The 27,547-nt window shown below is 37.5% G+C and overlaps 1 protein-coding gene across 3 annotated transcripts in view; it reads left to right on the top strand.

Annotated features, from left to right (window-relative positions):
• The window catches only part of adgrd2 (adhesion G protein-coupled receptor D2), a 53,518-nt gene that overhangs the window by 13,742 nt on the left and 12,229 nt on the right, over positions 1–27,547 (top strand). For 2 of the 3 annotated variants that reach the window (XR_001480772.2, XM_015367034.2), the window contains exons 11-21: positions 71–179; positions 482–587; positions 1,998–2,053; positions 2,600–2,726; positions 5,073–5,176; positions 5,522–5,624; positions 6,250–6,403; positions 6,897–7,030; positions 9,299–9,414; positions 15,088–15,208; positions 24,248–24,289. Coding sequence is in view for 2 of the 3 variants with exons in the window: in XM_015367034.2 (XP_015222520.2) it covers positions 71–179; positions 482–587; positions 1,998–2,053; positions 2,600–2,726; positions 5,073–5,176; positions 5,522–5,624; positions 6,250–6,403; positions 6,897–7,030; positions 9,299–9,414; positions 15,088–15,208; positions 24,248–24,289 (1,172 nt within the window). In the remaining variant the exon portion in view is untranslated. Of the gene's footprint in view, positions 1–70; positions 180–481; positions 588–1,997; positions 2,054–2,599; positions 2,727–5,072; positions 5,177–5,521; positions 5,625–6,249; positions 6,404–6,896; positions 7,031–9,298; positions 9,415–15,087; positions 15,209–24,247; positions 24,290–24,340; positions 27,542–27,547 lie in introns of those variants that run through there. The other variant, XM_069183346.1, reaches the window with a different exon arrangement.

Raw genomic sequence — 27,547 nt, 5'->3', positions numbered from 1 at the left:
CAAAAATGTTTCTTAAACTAAATGTACTTTCCAAGTTTGGTAAATTACTTTATTTGACTTTATATTACAGGCATTCAGAATATTACATTAATAAATACATGGTATGGCTCTCTGCTTCCTTTATTTGGAATTGAGGATAACATCACACAGTTTTCTACTGTGACTGATGGAAGCCAAAAGTAAGTGCATTCTGTTATTGGTCCATACCTTTGGAGAACTGAAATGTTAAATATCCCCCATCTTAGCACTAACTTTTGAATCCAGTAGATGAAGATACTGTATCGATCAATCTATCACATCTGAAATTGTACAGTTACAGTTTTGCAATGAAGTTTGAAGAAACACAGAAGTTATTGTTCATCGTGTTCTTTTAACTGTATCAAGGTGTAGTTGCTGAACTGAAAAAAGTTGTGTTTTAAGCAGAGCAATGAGATTCTTGCTGTTGCTTACCTCATTTTGTTTCTCTTCGCAATGGACCAAGACATGTGGGCACAGTGCTGGGGTCATCTGTAATATCAGCTACAGTTCTTGGTGATAACCGACCAGTAAACACAGCTGTGAACTATGAACTTCGGCACAGATTAGAGGTAATGTCTGAATTACTTTGGTTCCTTAACTTCAGCGCTTCACCGCTGTGACTTACTGTCCATATTGTAGCCTGCTTGGCCTAAATAGCACTGCCAGATTTTCTCCTTTCTCTGCAGAGATTGTGAGGCACAGTTCCAGTGTGCAATGCAGAGGTACAAACCTAATTTCTTGAAGAAGATAATGCTGAATGATGATTAAACAAGAACCCTCCTTTTTTAACTCTAAATCATACACTTTTGTCTTGATTCTTTTGAAATAATGGTATCTTGTGTATTTTTGTAGCCTTTCCTTTTATTTCATAAAATATCTCTGCTAACGGCACAAAAAGGGTTTGGATGTATAGTTTTGTAGGGATTTCAAGTAAGAAAATGTTTAAAGATTCAACTGAGGCAGGATTATCACTCTATCATGCAAGTATCACTCTGAGGATAGATATACAGATATTTTGATTACTTGAATTAGAACCCCCTGTATTCAGTTATTTCTTTCAGAGTAGCGCATCCTTTGACCCTAAGTCACTGAAAAAAAATAGTGACTGTTAAGATTAAGTTATAATAATTTAATACCAAACAGGAGACCTCATGTGTGGTTCCTGAAAGCAAAGCAGAAGTCTCTCTAGGTTTGCATAGTACAGATGGAAAGGAGTTAGATTAAAGCTTAACTGTGGGAACAGTAAGCATTCTCATTGGTTTTAATATCTCTAAGACGTTAGTGATTTAAACAAAATAAGAAACCCTGATGGATTGCAGTCTCCAAAGTCCTGGAACTGAGCTATCTGCTCTGTACAGTATATATCAAAATGTCAATGTAGATGTCAAAGATAAATAAGGTACTGTTAATATTATAGAACAATTGATTTGTGTACCAGATCCCTGTGGGCTTCATAAGTCTTTGTGAAAAAGACAGAAGTGTTCTTGTCCTTTGCAATAACATGTATTTATACAGCATGCTAATAGAATCACCGTCTGACAGACTGCACAGATTAGTCCTCCTTATGACATGTTAGGAGTTAGGATGAAGAGGATTCTCCTTGGCCCTGTGTTTACTCTTCAATTTGTGAATCAAAAGTAAATCTCAAAAGAAACACAAAAAACGACACCAGTTGAATGCGGTTGTTAGCTAGTCCCATTAATTTGTGCTACATTCATGCAACTATGCTATTCATACAGTATAGTTTAAGTTGACCACTGATTTTTAAAAGGACAGGGCTCAGCTTGAGAGGTTACCTCTTGACACATACAGTACAAGTGTTGAGGATAGTGAACTCTCTGTGTACCTTATGAAAGAGAAAAATACTCAGTGTGTCTTTGCATAGACTTTAGAACTTAAAGACAGAAGCCATGTTATGCCATCCCTGTGAGAGACTCTTCTGTTTAATACTGGTCTCATTTTTTGTCCACATTTGAAAGAACCTTCATGGAGCAGAATATGAACCAATTTGTGCCTTTTGGGATTTTCACCTCAAGTAAGTATTTTAGATTCCCTTTGATAACTTGTAGGATTGATAGCAATTGAGTACCACTGATGAATTTTACATGCATTTCACTACAACTTTGTCACTTCTGTCTGTTGTGCAGTATCCCTTACATTTAATTTTTGTAATGATTACAAAAACTAAATGCAAACAATGAGAAACTGGGGTTTAAACTGTGCTGCAAAAGGAATACAAATAATGTGTCCCTTAAGCTCATTGCCAGATGCAGCTATTTACACAATCAACACCATGGCATCTGATTTAACCATACCTAAAAGAAGAATGGATTTTAATTTCTAGATGTATGAAGTAAGCTTTGATGCTAATAACTTTTTATCTAGAGGCTCATGAGGCGATAAAACCCACCTCTTATAGAGGAATTTGCATTGAACGAAAAGAGGCCGGGTACTCTTCCTTCATGAATGAAGAAATTCGTTTTTTTCCTATGAATGCTCAGCAGTATCCATTATTTCTGGACAGATTCTTCCTTTCTGAGTTTAATCAAGAAGCGACTTGTCATTGTTTTTTTCCCGTCAGGCCAGAGAAAGGAGGCAGCTGGTCTACAGAGGGCTGTTTTATCACATCCTTGGGATATGAATCCACAACCTGTTTCTGCAACCACACAACCAACTTTGCCTTGCTGCTGCAGATTTACGAAGTGCAGGTAAGGTATCAATTGTCAATCTGTGGATCCACTTTAAAAGGCACTCCATAAGCTGAGTTATTCCTGAATGCCAAAGGATGTGTTTCGTACCAGTATGTAGAAATGAAGTTTAAGTTTACAAGCAAGGGGCTACTCTAACATTACCTACCCAAGTGGAGAATTTGATTTGTGGATCTATTTTGTTATGTGCCAACCAGATTATTCTCCAGAAGGAATTTCATCCTTAGTGAGGGAACACGTTCCAATATTTCAGACACTGTCTTCTCGTTTTGGAGGGAAGGAGACCTCAAAGGGAGACATGAGGGGAGGCAGTGACATTTGAAGATGGGCTGTCTCATCAGCACCAGGCCTGAGAGCAAGCAGGAATGATGTTTGGCTCCTTCATGTTATTAAAACACACACGACAATCAAGCAAATGTAGGCAATAGCACAAGTGTAAGCAATTTCCCTGCTGTACTGTATATACAGTATGAGCACATGACTGCAAGGCTCATAAAGGTAAATTTGTGGTATGAAGTTAAATTAGTCTTTAAGGTGGTATTTGTTCAAAAAGCAGTTTTATTAGTGCTAGCAATGTAATGTGAATAAACATTTATACATTAATTAAATATATTTAATGTCTTCATGAACCCCTCTAGAGTTTTGTTTTCCTCGAAAAAAAATGCTCTTAAACTCGCCCAAATCTTCACCCGCTACCGATCATTATCCCTCTCTAGCTACCGGTAATACGTTTACTCAACCAATAAAACAGCCTACACCAACAGTGTTCCGCAAAACACACATAGACCAACATCATTAAATAGATTTTTTCATTCGAATATTTTTGCTTTGTTATTGAATGGATGACCGGTTGAATTACTGTAATAAAACAAACGTCCTTCCAATGTACAGTATGCAGCTTCTCCAAAAAGACCAAATATTACCCTTGCGGTATAACATATCTTTAATTCTGAATGAAAGAAGTTTATTCTGGAAATATGAATCATTTTCAGGCAAGTGTGGAAGATCCAACTCTCGATCTTGCAAGTGTAGCAATTCAGAAACATTCAATTACATACAGTAGTTTTAAATCAATAAAGAGGCCTTTAAAAATGTAATATACACCATTACACATGCATTATGGACCATTATCCATTACACCATTATTCATGCATATATGTTTGTATTATTAACAATATGAGTGCTTTTTCTGGAATGTCGAGCAGAAATTGTTTCCTCCTTTTAGTCACAAAAAAGCAACATTCTGTAATACTGCCTCAGCAAATTACCGCGGCGTCTTTTTTTTTCTAAAAAATGAGCGTACCATCTCTTTTTACAAGGTCAGTAATAACTGTGCATACATACAAAGTTATACAAAAGCTAAAATGAAAGGAATTTCATTTGATTTAGCCAGAGAAATTAGTGGAAGCAGTGCAATGCTAAAGGTTGTTTTGAACAACATGCAAAGTAGGTCGAAAAAGTTTAGATCGTGGTGTTCTAAAACGTATGTGTGTGCCATCAAAGAAAAAATATTTAATGTGGATGTCTATTTATTATCTCTCATTTATACGAAAGTTATTTTGTAAGGAACAGATAGTAAAGTACTCTTTATTGCAAGAAACAAGTGATTATCTGTGGGTCTGAAGAACTTCTTATATTGTGAAATAGAAGTTCAGGTTAAACTTTCGTTCATGAAAATATCCAACCCTACGAGTTTGTACGGATTAATTTTCGCCTGGAGTTTAGTCTTAATGAAATCTATAAATTGTAACTGATGTGAAAGTAGACACTATAAGCATGAGGAAATTCAGACATTCTCTTAAACAAAAAAAACTACTATGCAAATGACTCCATTGCTTAAAAATGAAAGTCAAACAACGATAATGTAGGTATTGCATGTCAATTGTGTTATCATCAGATATCACATGTTGTAAATTACCCGGCAATCTTGCAATCAAGACATAATTCGCTATCTCCTGATAACAAGATCATTTTCATGTAAATACGTGATAATTATGTCATGAGTACGAGATACACATGAACTTTATTTATTTGTGATGGCTACAATGCACTTTTCATAAACGTGATTTTGACCAAACTTAAATGGCACAGGTGGAAGAAATTCTGAATATTAAAAACCTATAAAAAGAACGAAAACGGCTTTCATTCTGACATCCAAAGGTACTTACTTTGTGCTCTTTATTTTTTTTTTCTGGTGATACTGAAAATAAGTTGCAAAAAGTGGATTGATAACCAGCATTTGAGCAAGAAATAAGACAAACCAAATTGAAATTTATGTTTAAAAAGTTACTATTAACAATGGGCCCTAAACTATTCTTTTTATTCTCTTAACAATTCTCATTCCAGAGAACTCCACAAGATGAGAATGCTCTCCGGATATTGACCTTCGTGGGGTGTGGAGTGTCTTTATGTGGCTTAACTATGACATTTATTCTTTTCATTGCAGTAGGGTATGTCTGCTGTTATCTTATGCATAAAAGCTTCCTAGCATAGCGGTATAGTCTTAGTAATACTCACTTTTTTTGTTTTAGTTTCACATTGTTCTCAATATAAGCTATATCATTTGACATTCTTTTTAAACAGCAATTCCTTTGCCTACATGAGGTTAAATAGCCCAGGTACTGTACATACAAGTTCTGCAGCTATAAGATTAGTTTTCCTTATGTTTTGATTAATAAGGTGCTGCTATTTGCTGTAGGGTGGAACAAAATCATCCTTATACTTACAACTCATGGTACATTGGAATTGTATTTTATAATTCGTATCCTATCTGTCTTTTTTTCCCCTTACCACAGCGTTCCTAATTCGGATAGAACAACAGTTCACAAGAATCTGATTTTTGCTTTGGGAGTTGCACAACTATTACTGATGTTCAGTGATCTGGCCAGTACCAACAAGGTAATCACAAGCCAAGAAGGTATCGACAAAGCAAAAGAAATCCACGTAGAGTATTTTTTTACTGAAAAAAAAAATCGTTTTCATTGCTTAATTATTAAGCATTTCCTCTATCGTTTTTATTTGTGCAGGTAAATGTAAACATGATCTCAGCTGTGATCTGTTTGGTTGTCTACACATTCAGACGGAAAAGGGTGTCTTTTTTTTTAAAGGGATGGGTTACTCTCCTAACATGGACACAGTATAAGAGAATCCACAACACTATATGCAATGTGAAAATTGTTTAGACAAAGGTTAATTTCCACGGCCGCCTCCCAGATGGATATTCACAGAAAGAAATGTAAAAAAAAAAAAGATTCATTTAAATCGAACAAAATGATTACAAAAGAGAAACTCAAATCGCACGGGAGGATACCAGAGAATGTCCTCCTAGAATTTCAGCACCTCAACGTCTATCTAAATATTTTAGTCACACTTTATATGGTTTAAATCTCATCAGCTGAAACATCAATTACCGTATCAGTACAGTTATAATGAATGATGCGAGCTATCACGTGCCTTGGAGTCTGTGTAATGTAGATAGGAGCTGGCTGCCGTTTGCATGAACGTTTCCCCCCGTGACCTCCAGGGGCTGTGCACTGCCGTGACAGCTTTGCTGCATCTCTTTTTCCTGGGATCGTTCTCCTGGATGCTGGTGGAAGGCCTGCTGCTCTGGAGCAAGGTCGTCTCCGTGAACATCAGCGAGGACCGGAGGATGAAGCTGTACTACGCTATCGGCTGGGGTGAGCACGGCTGCACACGCGTCGCTGATCATCTGGCGTGAGGCTGGTTTTTGCAGCGTGAAAGACCCCCTTCTTGGGCAGCAGGGCGCAGGGACCTCTGTGCATGCAAACCCCGCTTCCACACATATGTAAATCAGTTGATAGTCACTGTTAGGCACTGCTAAATAAAAAAAGATTTAAGTCTTGTAAGACTCTCTCGAATTCCCACACCCACACTCACACTCACACCCACTTCCACACCCATTTCCACACCCACACCCACACTCACACCCACACCACATTTTCGTAAGTTCTAGTATTTGCTAATAGTGTTTCTTTTTAAGCCTGCCTGTTGCGTGTCTTGTCAGTGGGAATTTGTGTATGAGATCTTGATGCTCTAAGACTAACCTAAGAATATTTGTGTTCGTATTGCAAAGCGAAGGATTAAAAGATTGGGCAGTTTCTGTACAAATAATTTTACTTTATGTTGTTTTTTTTTGTCTGTTCATTTCAGGTTTGCCAGTTGTTATTGTTGGTATCACCTTGGCAACTTCTTTTAACAAGTATGTGGCGGACAATTATTGCTGGCTGAACGCTCAGACTGATGTTATTTGGGCTTTTGTTGGCCCTGTTATCTTTGTCCTCTCTGTAAGTATTTCTGCTGTTCTCATCCTTTCGTTGGGAGGTTTGATAAAATTCACAGAGCACAATGTCGCTTTTTCATTGCGGTCAAATAAAATGTTTCCCCAAACAATGCTGGAAGCTCTGGTGATGGCCAGCTAATTTAAAGATGAAGAATAGCCATCATCTGCTCACTGCTTGTGATGTTCAGAACTTTATTCAGGTTGGCCTTGATGTTATCAAATGCTGATACACACTTCACAGAAACAAAACACAGAAAACAATTGTGCATTCTACTGTTAAAATATGATGAAAACTAATTATATTTTCTCACCACTTTTATTTCACTTGAGCAAATGATTAATTGAGGAATCAGAACATTGAAGAAAGGCACCTAATTCCTATCCTTTTAGACAATAATTTCCATTGTGTAATGGGTTTTTTTTCTCAGGTATTTGAATTTCATTTTCAAATGGAATTTGTTTTTAAATGTTTTAATACCAGAGTATTTAGTCTTGGCTTGGATTTATAATATAAGCTGTTAAGCTGTTATTTTATTGCATTTCAAACACAAGAAAGCTTCTCAACAATTAGAGACTATGTTCAATTTTCATTCATTAACTTACCTTGAATTGTTTCCCATTAAGGATGTGTGGAAACCAAAATATGTGTTTGGGGAAACTATTCAAATATATTTCAATGAAAGCACTGAATTTGAATTTCATTTGAGATTTAATGTGTACACAGGAGAGCAATCAAGAAACACAGACGTGATTCTAGCCCAATTGAAAGAAAGTGTAAAAATAAAAGAAACCTGAGATCTCAGGACAGGAAAGGAAGTCTAGCAAGCACTGTAAATAATGAAGGTTTCCAGTCAGCATCAAACTGACCGTTCAGAAAGTAGAACGTGAGATTTTGGAAAGAGGAGCTGTAAAGTCAGCAGAGTGGTGAATGCATTTACATATGAAGATTAAGCCAGAATAAAAGTGTTATTTACACATACACATAATAAATGTGTACTCTAATATAAATGTCTTCTATTAAAAAAATGCATATTTTCGAATTCCATTTTGCGGGATCATTTATAGAAATGACGGACCATAGAACCTGGGCTATTTAGCTGTATATACAGTAAAACTCAAATGGGAACCAGCTGCATCTGATGGCACTGTAATCTGGGTGAGACTAAACCACTCCCCAGCCCAGTGTCCACCCAGGACACCCTTACAGTGGGATAAGCCAACCTGCAGTGAATTGTAGACTTTCCACTCCAGGGAAAGGAACCGAGGAAGAAAAGTGCTGGAAAAGCGATTTCATTGCCTTCCTAATATGGAGTCGGCACCCAAGGAAATTCCAACATTATCCCAAACACGTGACCCATTGGACCTTTACACTGATGTACTTTTGGGGACTGGACCCCTTCTAATGCCTATACACATATCACTAGGAGTCTTGCTTGCCGTGCTTTTTTATATAGGAATTTTAAAATATTTTATCTATACTCTATTTAAATCACTCCCCTCCTATTGGGCGGAGCGGTGGCTCTGTTGCTAAGGATCTTCGCCTGTCGCTGGAAGGTTGCCGGTTCAAATCCTGCAGCCGGCAGAGGAATCCTACTCCGTTGGGCCCCTGAGCAAGGCCCTTAACCCCAACTGCTCCAGGGGCGCCGTATAAATGTCTGACCCTGCGCTCTGACCCCAGGCTCTCTCCCTGTCTGTGTGTCTCATGGAGAGCAAGCTGGGGTATGCGAAAAGATAATTCCTAATGCAGGAAATTGTATAGGGCTAAAAAAAAGTGATGATGATGATGTCTGTATGAGCACATTGATGCTTTAAAGTGAAAAGTTATACCTTTAGATTGGATTGCCTTTTCTAGATCAGTACAACTGCTTTCCCTGTGAAAAGAACATCTGTTTTATAAGCATGCAGTATTCTTAAGATGTTGCATTTATACGATGGCAAAGTGGTGCATTAGTGACCATTGCTGCCTTGCGGAGCTGGGGCCCTGTGTTCAGTTCCTGAGGTGCTGGAATTTAATACTATTTAAGGGAACATTGAGCACAGCAGTGGTAAACCTGTCCATGTTATCAGACATACTGTACACAGCACAGCACACCACTAAGAGCATAATCCGCTATGGCCAACCTTATCCAGGGAGCAGAAAACAAAACGATCAAATGATCCGTCACAGTGTATACTGGAGAAGGGTGCATTTCTGGACAAGTGCAGCCGAGATGTCGCAGTTTTTCATTTCCAGTGTTTTGATGCTGTTTTTTTTTTTATTCCATCCGTTTAGGTGAACACCGTTGTTCTGTTCCGGGTTGTGATGGTGACGGTCGCCAGCGCGCGGAGGCGGTCCAAAATGCTGACACCGAGCACGGCCTCACAGATCCATGCCCTGGATCTCACTTGGTGAGTCATCCCCACCACCGCGGCCTGGGTCGGCTTCCACCTTGGTCTTTTTTTCTTTTTTGGACAGGTCTCAGTCACGAGGCCGTCTCTTAAGTCCCGCTCACTTTGATGGTTTGTTTTTAGCAAGGCAACGGGGGGGGTTGGCCCACCAGCACGTTTCCTGCTGGGCTCAGAGCAGGAAAACCGAGATGTCACTGTGACATTTTCAGACGGGAGGAGATGGCTGTGGGGAAAATCAGGACGTCTGGTTGTGTGAAAAGCAGGTTTTTTTAAAGAGGTTGACAATAAATGTACAGTATTTTACACAGAGTACTGTACTGCATACCCACCAAGCATGACTGCGCACTGTCCACGGCATAAAAAAGACAGCATGATGTCACGGATTGGTACAGTATGTCCATTCTGCCGAAGCCATGTTCAACAAGGTAGACATTATCCAGCAAAAGCTTTTCTTTTCAATTTTTGTAAGATAATTTACTTAGAGCCATGCGTTCTTCCCCTGTGGTACAGTACACTGACGGAAGTACAGATGCTTTGCTTTGGTGTTACTTGAGTCCACTTGTTTTCCTTCAGTAATACATTATTTTTAAGGTGTCAGTGTAGGGTAAGATTGTTTGTCTTAATGTTATGAAATTTGGATATTGTTTTGTTTAATTAGAGAGCTTTGTGATCTGCAGAAAATGTATAATATACATTACGTACCAATAAATAAGTTAAAATAAAGACCACAAACGTTTTGGTATACAGTAAGTACTGTACAGTATATGCATGCATAAACAGTGCCTTGCAAAGTGATGCCGTTTCCAAATGATGCCCCATTTTATGAATTACACAATGATGTATACTCATTTTTAAAGTGGAATTATTTTTTTCTAATCTTAAGTGGTCAAACTGAAGAATCAAAAGCTTTTCTGGTGAGTCTCTACTTACTTTGCTGACTGGGATTGGTACAATCGTTACCTAATCTTCTTTACAGAATGTGCCTAAGCTGGGGACAACAATATTCAAGTTTTGCAGCAGATTTTCTATTATATGCAAGTTGGACGCATGACTGGGTCAATCATGCACATTGACTTTCTTCTTTTTAAACCAGTCCAGTAGTTTTGGCTGAAAGGTGAATTTTGTTTCAAAATTTGCTCATAAAGCTTTGAATTTAGACCAAAGCGTTTTAATTTTATCTTGTCTTACCATAAAATCTCTGACAATATGTTTAGATAATCATTGAAATACTTTGTTATAAACTACATGAGGGATTTCAGATGTTTTATTTTCATGACATGCATATTGAGCAACTGTTGTTGATAGATCATCATGGATATTGTCTCCCTCAGTGATTAAACTCTGTAGCTCTTGAAATAGCGATTAGCTTCCCATTGGCATCCCTGACCAGTTTCATACTTGCCTGGCTGCTCTTTTTGAGGGATCTAGTCAGTGTCTGGGTGGTGCTGTACACTTTGCACTTGTTAATGATTGATGTCTTTGTGCTCCAAGGGACATTCAGTATCAGAATTCTATAAAATGGGACATTATTACAGGGGTGGATACTTTTATACAAAGTGTGTTTATGTACGACACATTTTATAACCTTTTCCAATTTGACACTACTAAATGGTAAGAGTATATTTGTTAAACCCTCCTAGCATTCACTAAATTCAATTTCAGTTTTTGCAGTGCTTGAAATCATAACTGTAGTTCTGAGTTTGGCACAAATAAAATGTCAGTGAATCATAAATGATTTAACATGATACGAGACCCGATGAAAGGTTCATCTTCAGATTCTTTTCTTCTCAGTTTCATCTTTTAAAAAGCTTCTTCTGTGAAGTGGCTTGTGGGATAATGTTTCGCCTTTGCCGAGACCTTTCTGAGTTCTGATCCTCTGACTGTTTAGCCCGATTGACTTTTTGTACTTTTTGTCTTCTAGTCCTTTACATACTAGATGTCTTTTCAATGTCTTAGTTTCTAAGGTGTCCTGAATAGATGGTGTGTATAAGGAATCTAATGTTATCTGGTCAAAAGTACCATCAGTGTAATTAATGTATAAGGAAACAGGAACTGTAACATTTTAATGTTTTAACAGTAGTTTCTCTTGACTTTAATTGAATTGGTATATCAGGAGCTACCCCTTACAGTGCGTGTTTTCATTGTGGACTTATAGCTTGTGTGTGTTCTATTCTACTGGAATGTGTGGTAGTTCTGTAGTTATGACATACTGTATACTGTGTGCCTAAAAGAAAAGACTATGAAAATAAAGAAAAGATTTTCAGTGTTTTTTGACTTGATATACAGGAGAAGTTGATTCTGATCTACGTCTGTATTTCTTTGCATATTATCAAGGTTTTTCTCAATAATGGGCTCTGGAGCACAATGATTATTTTTGAAAATGGTAACAGATGCATCCCATGCAGAGTAGTTTTTAAATGAGTGATGGCTTAGCATTGCTTTGTTTTATACCTTTTGGCTGTGAAACTGGTTTTCTTAGCTAAACAGCTCGGTGTCAGTAAAAATAGCAGTGGTTGATTACAAACTTAATAGGGAAAGAAAACAGATCAATTTGATTTCCCCAAGACATCTTCCACCTCAACCCTGATTAGGTCCAGCCTTGTTTAGCATCTGAGATCTGTAAAAAATCTATTTCCAGATGGTAAAACTCAGATATATCAGATGATGGTCTGCAAGTTGGGTTACCTTTCATCTGATTTAACCTTTATGGCCATATTTTACTCAAACTCGTAGGATGTTTGGGCGTGCTCGATTTGTTGCGCGGTATTTCACTTTTTGTTGTATTTCAAAAACTGAATTTCTGAGCATTTAAAAATATGCTGCAATCTTTGAATTCTTGCCATCTGCCCTTTATTATACCTACAAAAGTTTCTTGTCTGATTCCCCTAATCCCAATCTTATTGTACCATACTACAGTCTGTGTATGTCTGGAGTGTGCAAGGCTCCAAATAACCTTTTTTTCCCCACTGGAGGTCTGGAAATGTTATAGGGCAAAAAATAGTAAAAAGGAAAATAGAGAATAGAACTTCTCATTCTGTCCTTGTACATACAGTTCACAATACTGTCTAAGAAAACTCGGTCTGCTAGCCCCAGGTGTTGTGAGAACAATAATAAGGATGTTAACAAAGACAACCTATTCTCATATTATTTACCAAAATGTCCTTTTTTATAATGTGCTACTGTGGCTACTATGAGCCAAGATGATTTGTAACAACAACAAAGCTAAAGTAAAACTTTCAAATTACTTCTGAGAGAAAAATAAAGAAACTTTTTTTAAAAAGGCCTTCGTAGAGGTCCCAAGATGAATACCATGCAGTGAGGACAACTTCTGATTCACGAGGAAGAAGAACTTCCATGAAGTGTTGTTATTTTTAGGACATTTTAATAATAATCAAATATAGGCACTTTACATATGCAGTGGCTATCAATGTATTGTCCTCTCTTGAAGTATTTCACATTTTATTGTGTTCAAATATGGAATCATAATGTACTGTATTTAGTTGGGCTTTTTGTTACTGATTGACATAAAACGTCATACATTATAATCATTGACATAATGACATAATGTCAAAGTGAGATCAAAGTTATACAGATCCTCCTAAATTATAATTATAGATGTTAATGTTTTCTTTATGTTTAGATTCATACTGTAGAATATTCTCAGTATCAGCTTCATAGAACAATTCCTTCAGAAACGTAGCTCATTTGCAACTGAGCCAAAACTAAGCTTAAAGACTGGAATTGCATCGTAGGCAATAAAGTTAATGTAGGTAAGACAAGTTTATATACAGTATAATCCAATGATATAATTTATACATAATACTGCATTAAAGAAAATCATATACACCTATTACAGAAGACAATACTATTAATTAAGGGTATAAACTGCTACAGATGTACATTATGTCATTTTGGATAAATACATAATAATAATAGCCTTCTGATTATTATTTTATAGTTCTTTGACCCATAATGTTCCATGCCATAATTCTATGTGCATGGGATGAAACAATGTGTGAACTATTATTATATAGGATATCCAAACACTTTAGGCCTTATGAATTGGCGAATATTCCTGGACTACTAGTATAGACATGGTGGTTGGAAAAACTGTTTCATCACCTACTTCTCTCCTCCTGTCCGGAACGGAGCACAGTACCAAGCCTGTATATTCTCCTCATGCTCATGTGGGGTTTTACGGAGTTCTCCAATTTCCTCCTGCCTTCCAAGAACATGTGGATTAGTTTTGACTGGATTTTCCAGATTGTCCCTGCAGAGTTTAATCTCTGGTCCTGTTGGTCCTATTGAGTGCTACTGTCACTGTTGTATCCTGATCGCACAGTTCACATGCAATATACAGATTGAGTGGATAATGTTCGGGTGCCATTCTACACAGTAATGATTTAAAACTAGCAAGGACCAGTCTATGCATAAAGCATTTAAGGTTCTTTTGGTTAACACGCCTTTCCTTGCATTTATCATATTTCATTTAGTTAAAGGCTTATGACTCACCATAGCAGGCATCAGGTTCATGACACAAAGTCCTTTCTATTTAGCTGAGTCACTGCTGCCTTTTCTCTATTTGTATTAATAGACTCCAGTCTGCTTTTCTTGTTTGCATTCAAATAGAACAATATTTTAATATAGACGAGGGTTGTTTGAGTGTGGAATGGGTAGCATTGTTGCCTTGCAGAGTCTGGGGCCCTGGGTTCCGTTCTTGGGCTGCTATCTGCATGGTGTTTGTACTGTATGTCCTCCCTGTGTTTCTGAGCATTTCCTCTGGACGTTTTGGTTTCTGAGAAAATGGGTGCTGGCGTGAGTGTGTGTTTGTGTCTGTGTCTTGCTTGCTGGGAATGGCTCCAACACCCTGATGACCCTGGATTGGATGAAGCAGTTGGAAAATAGGTGGATGGACTGTTGTTTGATTTTTGTACTATATTTTGTCATAAATTTACAGTTATGGCTTTGAAATTATTTTTCTGTGGTCTGGGCTAAAGGCACCCCATGGCAAGTTGACCAAAAACATTGCTCAAACTAATAACTCCTTACAGTTATATAGCGCTTTTCTGGACACTCCACTCAAAGCCCTTTACAGGTAATGGGGATCCCCTCCACCACCACCAATGTGTAGCCCTCACCTGGATGATGTGACAGCAGCCATAGTGCGCCAGAACGCTCACCACACACCAGCTCTCAGTGGGGAGGAGTGCAGAGTGATGAAGCCAGTTAAGAGATGGGGCTTATTAAGAAGACATGATTGGTAAAAACCAAGGGAAAATTTGACCAAGACACCCCTACTCTTTTCGAGAAACACCCTGGGATATTTAATGACCACAGAGAGTTTAACATTTCATCCAAAGGACGGCGCTTTTTTACAGTATAGTGTCCCTGTCACTATACTGGGGTATTAGGACCCACACAGACTGCAGTGTGAGCGCCCTCTACTGGCCCCACTAACACCTCTTCCAGCGGCAACCATAGTTTTTCCCCAGGAGGTCTCCCATCCAGCTACTGACCAGGCTCACACCTGCTGAGCTTCAGAGGGTTGGCAGTTGTGAGCTGCAGGGTTGATATGGCTACTGGCTCCGAATAAACAGAACCTTTGCAACCTTTTTATTTTCATTTTATTTATTTTTTAATTGATTAAGCTGAAGGATGGTTTCAATTTTGCAGGACTGCCACCAAGCCAGTGATTATACTTCTGCCAGTGCTGGGCCTGACCTGGCTCTGTGGGATTCTGGTTCATCTCTCAGTGATTCTTGCCTATATTTTCATCGCAATGAATGCCTTTCAGGTAAGGTAAACAATCGTTAGCTTATCCTGGGCTTTTGCTGTATAAGTCTTCCTTTTGTTATCATTTTTTTTTTCATTTTGAAGCGTAGAAATATTTTAAAATATACTTCGTGTACAGTACTTTTGAGTCTGCGAACCACAAATTCGAAAAAAAAAGATTGAATATATTGTAAAAATTCCTGATTTACAGTAAAGGAATACAATGTTAACTTTAAAATGTTAGAGTATATTATAAATGCCCTCCTGTGACAGAATTCTGTCCAAAACACGTGATGTCAAAATGTCAAAAAAGACTATTAAACTATATGGAAATGTATTAAGAATGCGTAATTCAAAATAATATATTGGAAAATATATTCATATATAATGAGGTAAAAGCTGATACAGGTAATTGTAGAAAAAGTTTGACATCTTTCCCACAGTGAAGTCCAAATGTAGTGGGACTTCACCTGTTTTCGCTTTACAATCAAGCAAATTGTACGTCTGATCATGAGACCAATATGAATAATAAGTACAGTTAAATCAGTTTTATTTTGGGGTAATCCCATGCATCCATTTAAGCCAGGTACTGCACCCAGGGATTTCATGTGATCATAAATACTGGAACGCATTCACTTTAAATAAAGTTAATGGATTTGGAAGTTGTAGAGAAAATGGGACCCCCTGATGAAGTTCCATCTGAACACGTGCAAAACATCCAAACTGACCTCCAAAGCACAATATATTTGGCCTTTGATTAAAGGTATAAAAGTTAACCGGGATCATTTTTTCACTGTAAACCTCCATTTTCTATCTTTTTATGTGAACAAAACTGTGTAAATTATTTATTCACAGGATGATAATCATTTTCTTACCCCATTCCAATAATGTCTCTCATCCTTGTAAGACTTCTGTCTTTAAAGATTTTGCACTCTTTGTCTCTTTCTTTTTCACTTGGATTAAAAAAGGGTATTGTAAAGAGTTTCACTCTCAAGGATATGTTGATAATAGCTCTTTACATTCTTTTAAGTAACAGTTTTGGCTGGTATGTGACTTGATGACATTCCTACTACTTCTAATTTGTAAACACTGGTTAGCCGTAGGTTGAAAATTTTGTTTTCTTTTAAGGATATATTGAATGTTAAGAGAGTCCTTGCACTAACACTAGAATTTTAATAGATGATGTAGCTCACAGTACTTTGTTCCCATTATTCCATGAGTTAATGTGTATTTTTTTAGTTCCTGTCTGCCCTTTGGAGACCTTTCTGCCTGCATTTCTCTTTTAAATTGCAAAGCCCTAATTAATAAACTCACAAATTCATTAGACTAGGTTGAAGATTTATTTGACCGAATCATTTCAGTGCATGTTTTCAGTGTCTTTGTAAACAGTTGTAAATTGCATAATTCAGTAAAATCTATATGAACATGAGATGTGGTAGCCACCATAGCTGGAAAAAACCTTGAGAAATGTCGTAACAAGACATTTGTTGATTTATTGATTGTCCTATTGATTGTCCTGACCATTGTGACACTGTGCTGCCAGGCTACTGTAGCTTCATATGCAAAATACAACGAAAGGGATGAGACTTCACATCTTGAAGAAAATTTGAAAACTAATCAGTCAGTGGAAGAAAAGACAGCAACATCCCACAAATTGATCAATTTGCAGCTTGGCCATGTCAAATGTATTAACATTTAAAAGTTCAAACTCCTTTTCACTTACACTGATCTTTTAAAAAATAATTTAAGAGACTCGTCACAAGGCCCTGTGTTAAATTGAAACTACAGAAAACATTTTTTTTTAAATTTTGAGAAATGCAATGTTAATGTTAATTATAAAAAATAAATGTCCCTTAATTTCCATTTTTGTGAAGGCTTGCATTCCACTGTTAACTACTAATGGCGGTTTCAAGAGTGTTTTTGTATTAAATGGAAAGAATATTCTTAATAATACCATTATTTCTGCTTTTTCTATGTCTTTACAGCAGTGAGATGTCTGTCCTTCAATTCATTATAGTAACAAAAACTGCTCTCAAATTCAGCATTTTCTAACATTGTATTTCTTTTTTACTTTATGAGCACATACTTCATGCGGTTATGTTTTCAGAATGAATACCACTCCATTCAGAGTGAAAGGTTCGTCTTTGTCCCTCTGAGCATTGTGTTTCTCAAGAAAGCTAAAACAAGAAGGGAATTGAGCACAGTTTACATGAAGCGTGGATCACTTTGCACATCGCAAACGACAAGTCTGTGATCAAAGACAAACCTACTCTAGGATTAAATATGAAGTCCTAACCACAGACTAAAGACAATCACAATACTGCACATGGCGTTATTGCTCTGAGAACATCCCATCTCGAAGTCTGAGGAATGGGTTGTCAAACTGGGTGACTCCTGAACCATCCCAATTACATAACTAAATCAAAAGAACAATAAAGGCACTGCAAAGCTCTAATTAGAAAAGTAATAATAATTGGCAACATGGTGATGGAGAGGAGAGAACACTGCTGCCTCACTGCACCGGGGCTCTGGGATCAGTTCTGGACCTGGGCTGCTGTCTGTGTGGAGTTTGTATGTTGTCCCCCCTCCCCGGCACATGAGTTTTCTTGGGGTATTCTGATTCTGCATTCTTCTTGGGTATCCTTGGTGGCACATGTTCCGACCCCCCAGTCACCCTGAAATGGAAGAAGCCGTTAGAAAATGGGTGGATGGAGAATCCTATCGCTTATTTTTATGTACTGTAGTAGCTTTAAAGGTCAACAACTCATAGCACGGACCAGGCAGAGAAGTGTATACTTGCAGACCAGGGACATCTCATTTGTGTCTAGATGTAAAAGATTACTTCAAAGAGTATCTCAGCACAATCTGCCCTTTCAGGCAAGCCTGGTTTTTACTACAGCTTATGCCTGCCCCCTTGAAGAACTTCGCACAGAAATATCTCCTTTCCCCTTCAGTGGTCGACATCCAGCTTCTCTGGTGCTATGAATGTACAGAAGAGCTAAGGGCTACCTACAGTACCTGTATTCTCTCTGGCAATAATAGTTAGCAGGTTGGCAGGAGTAGAAGCGAAAGCGATTAATTCTCATTCAGAGATTAGTTCTCTTACTCAATCGTCGGGTCAGGGTGGGATACAGCACAGTGGGTATCATTTCGACCCCTTAAAATACAGTTTAATGTCAAGAATAGCCTCTACAGCTGCTTTGCAAGCAAAATGCCCAGAAGAATGAAGAGAGGTGACTTTTTGAGAAAATAAAGCTTTAAATGGATGTGAAAAGAGCAGCACAGTGGCGCAGTGGTCAGCAGTGCTGGGGTCCTGGGTTCAGTTCTGGACCTGCAGTGCTGTCTGTGTGAATATGTTCCTGCATGCTCTCCCTGTGTTTGTGTGGGTTTGCTCCAGGTGCTCTGGTTTCCTCCCACTGGTTTCTGTAATCAGTAAAGCACGGAAGCATTTGTGTGTCATAAATCCTACAAGTCTGCTACACAAGAAGTGCTTTCAGAATGGAACAATATACCGAAACATGAGGACTAGTCAAAGTTGGATTGAATCTCCTGCTTCAGTGATAAACCCGCAATGCGATACCGCAATTTCTGTGTCATCGCAACTGAAAATTAGGATGTTTAAAAAAAGCATCTGAAGTATCAGGACAGAACATGATATTGTATGGTCAGGATCTCTAGTTGTGGATGGACTCTACCATGTTAAAGTTTGGAGGAACGTCTTTAAAATATCGCTGCATAGCTTTTTTAAAAGAGGAGATAAGTAATGAATCAATCAATCTCTTTGTCTTGTCTGATCCCAATATAGTAAAAGTTTCAGACATTCAGGGTAATGAATTAGAAAAAGAAATTGGCTAAATTCAAAATTGAGGTAATATTAATGGAAAAACATAAATGAATGTTCTCTAATTTATAAGGCATCTATTTGATTTGATTTTTCAATAAAGGAATTTGAGCAGAAATTATTGGTTGCATGCTAAAATAACAAAAAAAAACTGAGCAGAATCGCATGGATATTTTTAAAATGTGTAGATCAAGGCCACAAAGTAAATTTTGAATGAAGAAAGTATACTTTCTGAAACCACTTAGACTTACATCACCTATAAAATTAACAGTCTTCTGTAAAGGACTGGTTACAAGTATTTTTATTTCTTAGGTTGCTTTAAAAAGAACGTTTAATAACAGCATAAAATTGATACACCCAGGTCTTGAGAAACCATTGGTGTGTGATTCCTTTTCTTATTTTCCAAATACAAAAATACTTTGCTACTGGATTTCCCTCTGTGGCGGGGATGGGACATCTTGCAATAGGGATGGAAGATATACATGAGAGGGCTTAAATAAGAGGAAATGAGACCAGAAATGTGGTGTGTAGGAGTCTCCAGTGTTTGTCTTTGAAGGACAGGTCATGGAAGACTTCCAAAGTGTCTCTGCCAGTCCACTTGCCAAAAATGTTCTGATTAAGAGAGGTACTTATTCAGCTCAAGATGTATGGCTCTCTACTGCAAGTGTCTTATCTTGCTCTGATAGTGCCGTCCAGATAGGGTGTAAATCAGACTTGTCTGACAGGATTTCCTCTCACATTTGTTTGGAGCTGAAGTCTGGAGGCCTTTAATTAATCCGAATCATTTGGCCTCTGATTGACCCTCCAAAAGGTGCTTGTTAATTCAGATTTATGGCACACATCTGAAAATAGGAAAGGGTACAGTGGAAGGGATGTTTATATAAAGACTCGTGCTATAAGGAAATCCCTTCATCTGCCTTTTCTGAAAAATTACATTAAGATGTGAAAGTGCTTTTGTGATGGGAAAGTAGCAGCATGCATTTTTCCTCATACAAGCTGCCAGAATATCCTTTCCTAGAATCTGGGATGCAACACGACACATTCTTGTGGTACATTGAGGGGATGCTTGATGGAACTGCACGCCCTGCAGATGTTCCTTAATAATGTTCATTCTCTGGTGTGCAGTCCGGGATATATCCTGCATTGTGCCCATTGCTTGCCTTATTCTGAACTCAATAAACAGGTTAGAAAATGGATGGATGGTACCACTGTCATGAGCCACTCATAGGGTGAAACAGTGCCATTTTTCTCACAACCTCTCTGTTTGCTCTTTAATTTTCAGTTGCTAAGTAATAAAATCGGTCACCCTTCCCAATTATTTTTCTCCCTTTGTCCTGGTTCAGCAGCCTCTTTGAACACTAGGCCTATCGCAACCTGGATTGCCAGGTGGAAAGCAGTATGCAGAATTCGAGCCGGACTGTAATTTTATTTGTGGCTATGTGATTTCTGTGAATAATGCCTTAGACATAAGACTTGAATTGCCCAGAAAGGTAGAACACTGATATAAGTGAGCTCCATCAGCCAAAGCGGAGTGATTGTTTGGCCGAAAATTATTTTTTTAATTATTCCAAAAGGTTGTGTTCGTTTGTCGGCTGTTGAAATAATGCACAGAAGGACATGAAAGGTTTTACGAATGATAAGAATGCTGTGTGATTGATAGAACACAGTGAATGGCAGAGATCCTGCAAAGGGTTTAGATGCCATCAAAGAGTAATGAATATGTGTTTATTTCCTGCTCGGTAATTGAAAAGGTCTATGCTATTGAAGCATTTATAAAGGGATAGCACTAATATGTGAATTGTGTGGAGGTTCTCAAAAAACATCGACTTTTTGTGGAATTATGTACGCCTAACTCCTCGCCTGCATCTCCTGCTCTTAACTGAAATAACTCATTCAGTTTAAATGTTTTGCAACGATTATGCTGCTTTTTAACGCCTCAAGGAGAAAGCTTGAAGTGGTGGAGAGAATTAGAAAAGATCAGTCCAAGTCAGTTTTATGGCTTTTCATCATGTCTTGTCTCATTTTCTGAAACATTTTTTTTTTCTTTCTTTTGTGCTTTCTACAAGCCTTTCTCCACTTCTGCTGTCATGTTTCCCCACCTGTTTATTGTGTGTGTGGTTCTGATACAGTGAGTGGTCATGGTGGCTATATTCTTCAATCCATCCATCATCAGAACGCCATACACACACACAGGGACAAATTAAAAGGAACATACTGTACAAACCTGTCCAGGTTGTCCTGCGGCATCCGATTCTCTGCCTTTTTCCCATCACTGTAAATGGCAGAGGCTCAGAGTCTCAGGGGGACTTTGAACCTTTTCTCCTCATTCAGATCCCAAATTAAATGTAATAATAATAATCCCTCACACCTATATTTCTAGACACTCCACTCAAAGTGCTTTACAGGTAATGGAGACTCCCCCCCACCCCACCAGTGTGCAACCCCACCTGAATGATGGGACAGCAGCCATAGTGCGCCAGTACTCTCCTCACACACCAGCTCTCAGTGGGGAGGAGAGCAGAGTAATGAAGCCAGTTCACAGATGGGGATTATTAGGAGGCCATGATTGGTAAAGGCCAAGGGGAAATGAAAGTAACAGCCCTACTCTTTTCGAGAAATGCCCTGGGATTCTTAATGACCACATAGAGTCAGGATCTCAGTTTTACGTCTCATCTGATGGATGGTTCCTTTATCTCTATAATGTTACTATACTGGGGCATTAGGTCCCGGTACTCTGGCAGCAACCTAAACATTCCCAGGATGTCTCCCATCCAGGTATTGGCCAGGCTCACACCTGCTGAGCTTCAGTGGGCCGCCAGTTTTGTGTTGTGTTGCTTAAACTTAATGGAGGCAGGCTGTGAATTTCCAAAACTCCCAGCGCCAGTACTGCATTTGGCTACTGTCTCCAAATTCCATTTGACCTCAAAAATAACCATAGACTATAATCATAGGTCATAGAGGCCTATCCAGCTTCAGAGGTCTAATGACAGAAAAAGAGGCATAGGCTATAGTAACCACAGACACAGGCCAGACAGGTCCTTCTGTGGTTTGACTTCCACTACTTTGTGGTCATCAGAACCTATGGCAGTTCGTTCTTCGTATACTTGAATGAATGAATTCCACAGATTTGATTTTGTCTGGCCACTCAGTGATATTTAGGTTCAGTTTATTTCCTCATGTTGGCACTGTGTTGGCACATCATGAACTTTCAACGTATGAAAGCCACCGTGACGTTGTGTGGTTCTAACCCAGTTACACCACAGAACATTAAACTAGAGGTATTATTTTAACATCTGTTTCAAGAGAGGCTTTGAATCAGAAATGTGAATCATTAGTGAGTAAGTGCTGAAGGTCAAGCTCTCCACTGCAGTCACTGAGACAGTTGTTCTGGTATGTTTGTATATCATTGGAGAAATCAAAACCCAGTAAAGGTGACAAAACGTTTCAGAAAAGGGAGAGCCTAACACAGAATTAAAAATTTAATAAATATATGGAGATGGCTTTATGACATATCAAAAAACAGTTGGCACTAAACCCAATATTGCAATTTAATTGAATTAAATTGCAAATATGGAAGTGTCTTTTCAGAACATTTTTGAAGGCATTTCCTGCTAAACTGCTGCTTAAGAAGAGTTGGTTTGCTAGATTCACATTACTGTACATTTATGTTCATTTTGTAAGGATTTATTATTTACACAGTTCACCAGGGTTAACACTTATTAATTTGTAAGACCACATAGCAGTGTATTCTTTTATGCTTTATTTAATGTATTAATAACACATTCTCATTTATAATGACTTCATTTCATTGACATTTAATTTAAAGGATATTTAATTTAAATGAATTACCTTGCTTGTGGGTACAATAGCAGTGTCCATGATTTGCATTCTAATATTATAAAACAAAATACTAAAAGCAAGCAAGATAAATTAATGCATAATAAAACAACAGAGATAAAAGAGTGCATTCCGTGATAAAATTACATTCTAAACTTCAAAGTAACATTAATGACTTCCTAATGAACTCTGGCCGAATTGCACAGGAAAATTGCCTGAATGTCTTAGGTTTTTGCTTTGATTTTTGATAATATTTCAGAAGCAATTGATCATGAGCACATGATGGTTACTAACAACACAAATTCACACTGAATACTGCCTGAATTGTTTATTCCTGATAAAGTGTTACCTTAACATTTTTGAGATGCTTCTAGAAAACTGGTATTTGAATAAATTAGTCATGAGATTAATAGCATAGATTTGAAATGCCTAAGTCAATCAAGAGCTTGTAGTCTTTAATTCTATTTGCCATCCCCTCTACACATACGGTATAACGTATTGTCACAAATCTTGCTTTCGCTGAAATGGAATAAGCAATTATTTATTTTGCCATTATGCACAATATAGCTCAATATTTTAAGACATGAGATGGGTAAGAGTAAAAAAGTAAAATAAGAAGTTTATTAAGGTATTGAATATGTTATAAAGGCATAAATAACCACAGAAGCATCGTTGGGGACTTTTCAGACCCACAGGAATGGACACTAGAGGGCAGAAACATTTCATATAAACAATCCCAGAACATTCGGTTTCTTCGCTAAAGAACGATTGTAGGAACACAAAACTCCAGAGTAACCAGAGGTGCCCCTTTCATACCAACAAAAAGAACTGTCATTATCCTCTGATTATTACAGCATGTATAGCACAGGAAAACTAAACACAATTGATCTTTCTGTACCTCTAAAATGCAGATGTCCACGTTTATTGTAACGCTTGGAAAGCAACTTTTAGGCCTGGTCTCCTAATACTAGCACTGAAAAAAGGTTTAAAATTGTATTAAAATGATTAATGTAAAGTAAAAATCCATATATAGTATAACATGATTAACCAAAAGGTTATTTATAACATTTTTTCTAAAAGTAGGCGTTTTCAGAATTTCACTTACAACACTATGGGTGTGATTGGAGATTTGTGATAGCATACAAGTATACATTTAAATTCAATGTAGAGGGCACTTTGCTAAAGTGTACAAATGATAGAAGAGACTTACTGTAGGAAGAGATTCACATTGTAAGGACAACTTACCACTGTTCATTAATCTATTATTTTGAGTATAAATAACGCATACAAAAGTGACAACAGCTCACAACTGCAGATTTTGACAATTCTTCTTTTGAAATCGAAGGAATTATAATGCTTTCATTTGTGTGTTTTCTTTTTCAGGGTCTGTACATATTCCTGGTATATGCAGTGTATAACAGTGAGGTAAGTTTCGCACTGCTCTTTATTTCTTCTCTTCCCTCTTCCGTCCTGCAGGAGACCTCTTGTAGCTGAATGACATTCAAATCTCTCATTCAAAAACCAAACTACTGAGAGGGAAAATAAGTGGAGCTTCAGTTTTGGGTAAGAACCCGATGCCTTGAGCATACTGTGAAGAAAAACAAGAGATCGGTCAGTTGTGTACAAGAAGAAAAGGAGTTCGTCAAAGAAATGGATCTTTTGTAGACCACTGAAGAGACCTTTGAGCAGCTCTGTTGATAAAGGCTACCATTATAGTGTTGATCGGGCCCAGCGCTCAAAATATCCAAGGTTGAGATCCGTCATCATAAGTTACAACACCCAGATTTCAAAATATGCTTTAGGCTTTGGTAGCTGTGACTATTAAACAGGAGCAGCACTGACTTCTATTCTCACTGCCACTCTACAGTGAGGACTGATTGTTGTGCTAACTCGTACACCCGTTTTTCAAAATGTTCAGACGTTTGTATGTGGATACCTTCAAACAATGACTTTCAATGCTAAAAGCCTCACAAATTCTTTTTCTGCCTATAGCAATTGTTGTTTTTAATTGCCTCTCCGTACAGTGTACAGTACTGTATATGCCATATGAATTTATAAACAGTGCCTAGAACTGCTTATTCTCTCATTGAGCTGAGACACATTATAAATTCAGCATCTGCCATTCACCATTCAACAAATGCCATTTGCATTATAAACATCTTGGGAGGTGATTATTATTCTTTATGATCTGTAAATTAATTCTGTGGTAATTGTTAGTCCTGCTGTGTCCTGGGTGTTAGTGCTGCTGGAATGCTGAAGGTGTATTTGACATGTGGTAAGAGTACATCCTTTAGAAAAGACCCTAAAACTATTATCAGCTGCTGCTGCCCTGGAGCTGTTCATAATAGTAGGGGGGCGTTCTCTTGGATTGAATAAGTTTTCCCCTTCGTTCAATTGGTGAAGCAATCTTCTCACTTTGCCACCTGATGTACCCTGGGCACTTAATGGCTGTTGCACACCACTCAGAGGATGGCACTTCAGCTGTGGAAGAAGCAGGTTGAAGAGCTCTGGGATGGGATAAAAAGAACTATTCAAATGCAGGCAATCGTTGAAATTCTTGTTAGAACACATGAGATTCATAGTGTGAAAAGGGCTTTGACATCGCACGTACAGTACAGTACAATATCAAACGAAAATCTTGACAGTTATCATCCCTGCTGTGATTGTACATGGGTCAGAATCCCAGCACCAGCCTGATCATTAGTCAGTGAAAATCGAATCGCAAAAATAATTGCCTTTTCATTTTTTTTAAGGAACACAGCAGAGAATATTACTCCTTAAATGAAAAGCATGTAAAAACAGTTTTAAGTGGGGATACTGACTGAGGGTTTTTTAGGATTTCATGTTTTGCTGAGTAACTAAACCATTTCTTTAAAAAAACTACTGTTTTCTTCAGTTTAAACTGTATTTAAAAACACACATTTTTTACACTTAAATTAATTAACATTAATGTATTACTTTTAGGGTTAAATTACTGTCCCGCTGTGGCAAAATGGAATCAGTAAAGGCTATTTAAAAACAGAATGGTTTTAAAATCATGCCTGCCTTATCAGGTTATCTTAACCTAAGTGAATACGCTGAAGGAGATGTTATAATCCTTGTTGAGATACTGGATGTTCTGATTATAAGGTTTTGTGTCATTCTGTATGACTACGTTAGCCTGTGAATTTATTTTAAGAGCTCTTTAAATGTAATGCCAGTAACATGAATCATATATATTGAGAGAAATACAAAAACAAGTATTTTAATTGGTATAAGGGAAAGTTATATTTCACTGTAGTTTTACTCTAGTTCATGCGCAGTTGTACAGTATTTAAGGTTCCTGTGGGGTATATGTTTAAACTATCGACACCGATAAACAGATAAGGAGCTCTAGACAACAGTACTCATGAAAAACACGTAGAGTAAGAAGGGGGTTGTTGAAGAAAGACGAAACAGCTAGTTTTCTATAAACTGATTAATTTTAAAATAATTTATGACTACAAGTTAAGATGCTCATTACTGTAGTCATAAAACTCTGATAATGGACTAAGATAATCAATTTTCACCTTACTCTGGTTAGATTTCATTATGTTGTAAAGAAAAGATTTAGACTTAACTTGCCCTGTTCACTATGAACCACATTAGATGATAGCTTATGTATGTTTTAAGGAAATAAAATACTCTGACAACATGTACATAAGCAATTTTGTGTCACTAAAAGTAAAAAGAAGTAAAATGTCAAGGTTACAATATAATACTGTACATTTTCCTTTCTGGGGAGATCTGTAAACAGAATAATACAGTATTCATAAAACTATTATAGTGAATCTCAAGGAAAATTGTCTGTGCAATCTTAGTATATTTAAAAGAAGTTTGGAAATAAAGCTTCGATAATTGATGTTGTTGTCAGCTCATATTTCTAAATAATAAGATGTATGATCTCTGACCTGCCTCTACCGTATGTGTGTGCTGTTTCCCAACAATTATACTTATGTGTTCTGGTAGGCCTCAGAATGTTTCCTAACCGTTCCATGTCAAGCCTTGGTATCACTTAAAATGAATGTGCTTGTATGTTTGCTCAATTTCTGAATGATTTTTATTGATATAAATTGAAATCTAAATCACATTATATACCTTCATAGTTAGTCATTGCATGTGCTGATGTGATCTAAAGCATGCGACATTGTGAACATTTATTTATATCTTTGATAGAATCTTCAAAAAGTGTTAAGTGTTAAATTGATTTCTTTATGATGGCATTAATTGTATATACCTTAGTGAATAATTGCTAATATTCTCAGAATTGGTGTTTTAATCCTCCTTGTAAGACAGTAGATGTCCTGAAAGACAGAAGCTGTCAGTGATTGTACTGATGAAGTTTAAGTGGAGCTGCTTTCATTTACTCCATTAAGCCTTGGACAACAATTTAAGACAAGTAGTTTGGACTAGAACAGGGAGAGAATCAGTCCTGTCTTCCTTTTTCTGGTGTATCACCTATAATTTGAAAAAATGAAGAATTAAACGCAACAGAATAGAACAGAACTGCATGTACAGGAGCTCTGGTCTGGCAACGTAGAACTAGGAATCAAAATGAAGGCCCATTTGGTTAGTTTTACTCATGTGATTTAATGTGCATTGTTACAAAATGGTCAGTGTTGAACATTTTTTTCATTTTTCTCATTTTCACATTTTATACGAGCA

Source organism: Lepisosteus oculatus, chromosome 24 (genome assembly GCF_040954835.1).
Source record: "Lepisosteus oculatus isolate fLepOcu1 chromosome 24, fLepOcu1.hap2, whole genome shotgun sequence".
Taxonomy (NCBI): Eukaryota; Metazoa; Chordata; class Actinopteri; order Semionotiformes; family Lepisosteidae; genus Lepisosteus; species Lepisosteus oculatus.
Note: the sequence above shows the minus strand (reverse complement) of the source record. Positions and strands in the feature narration are given on the sequence as shown.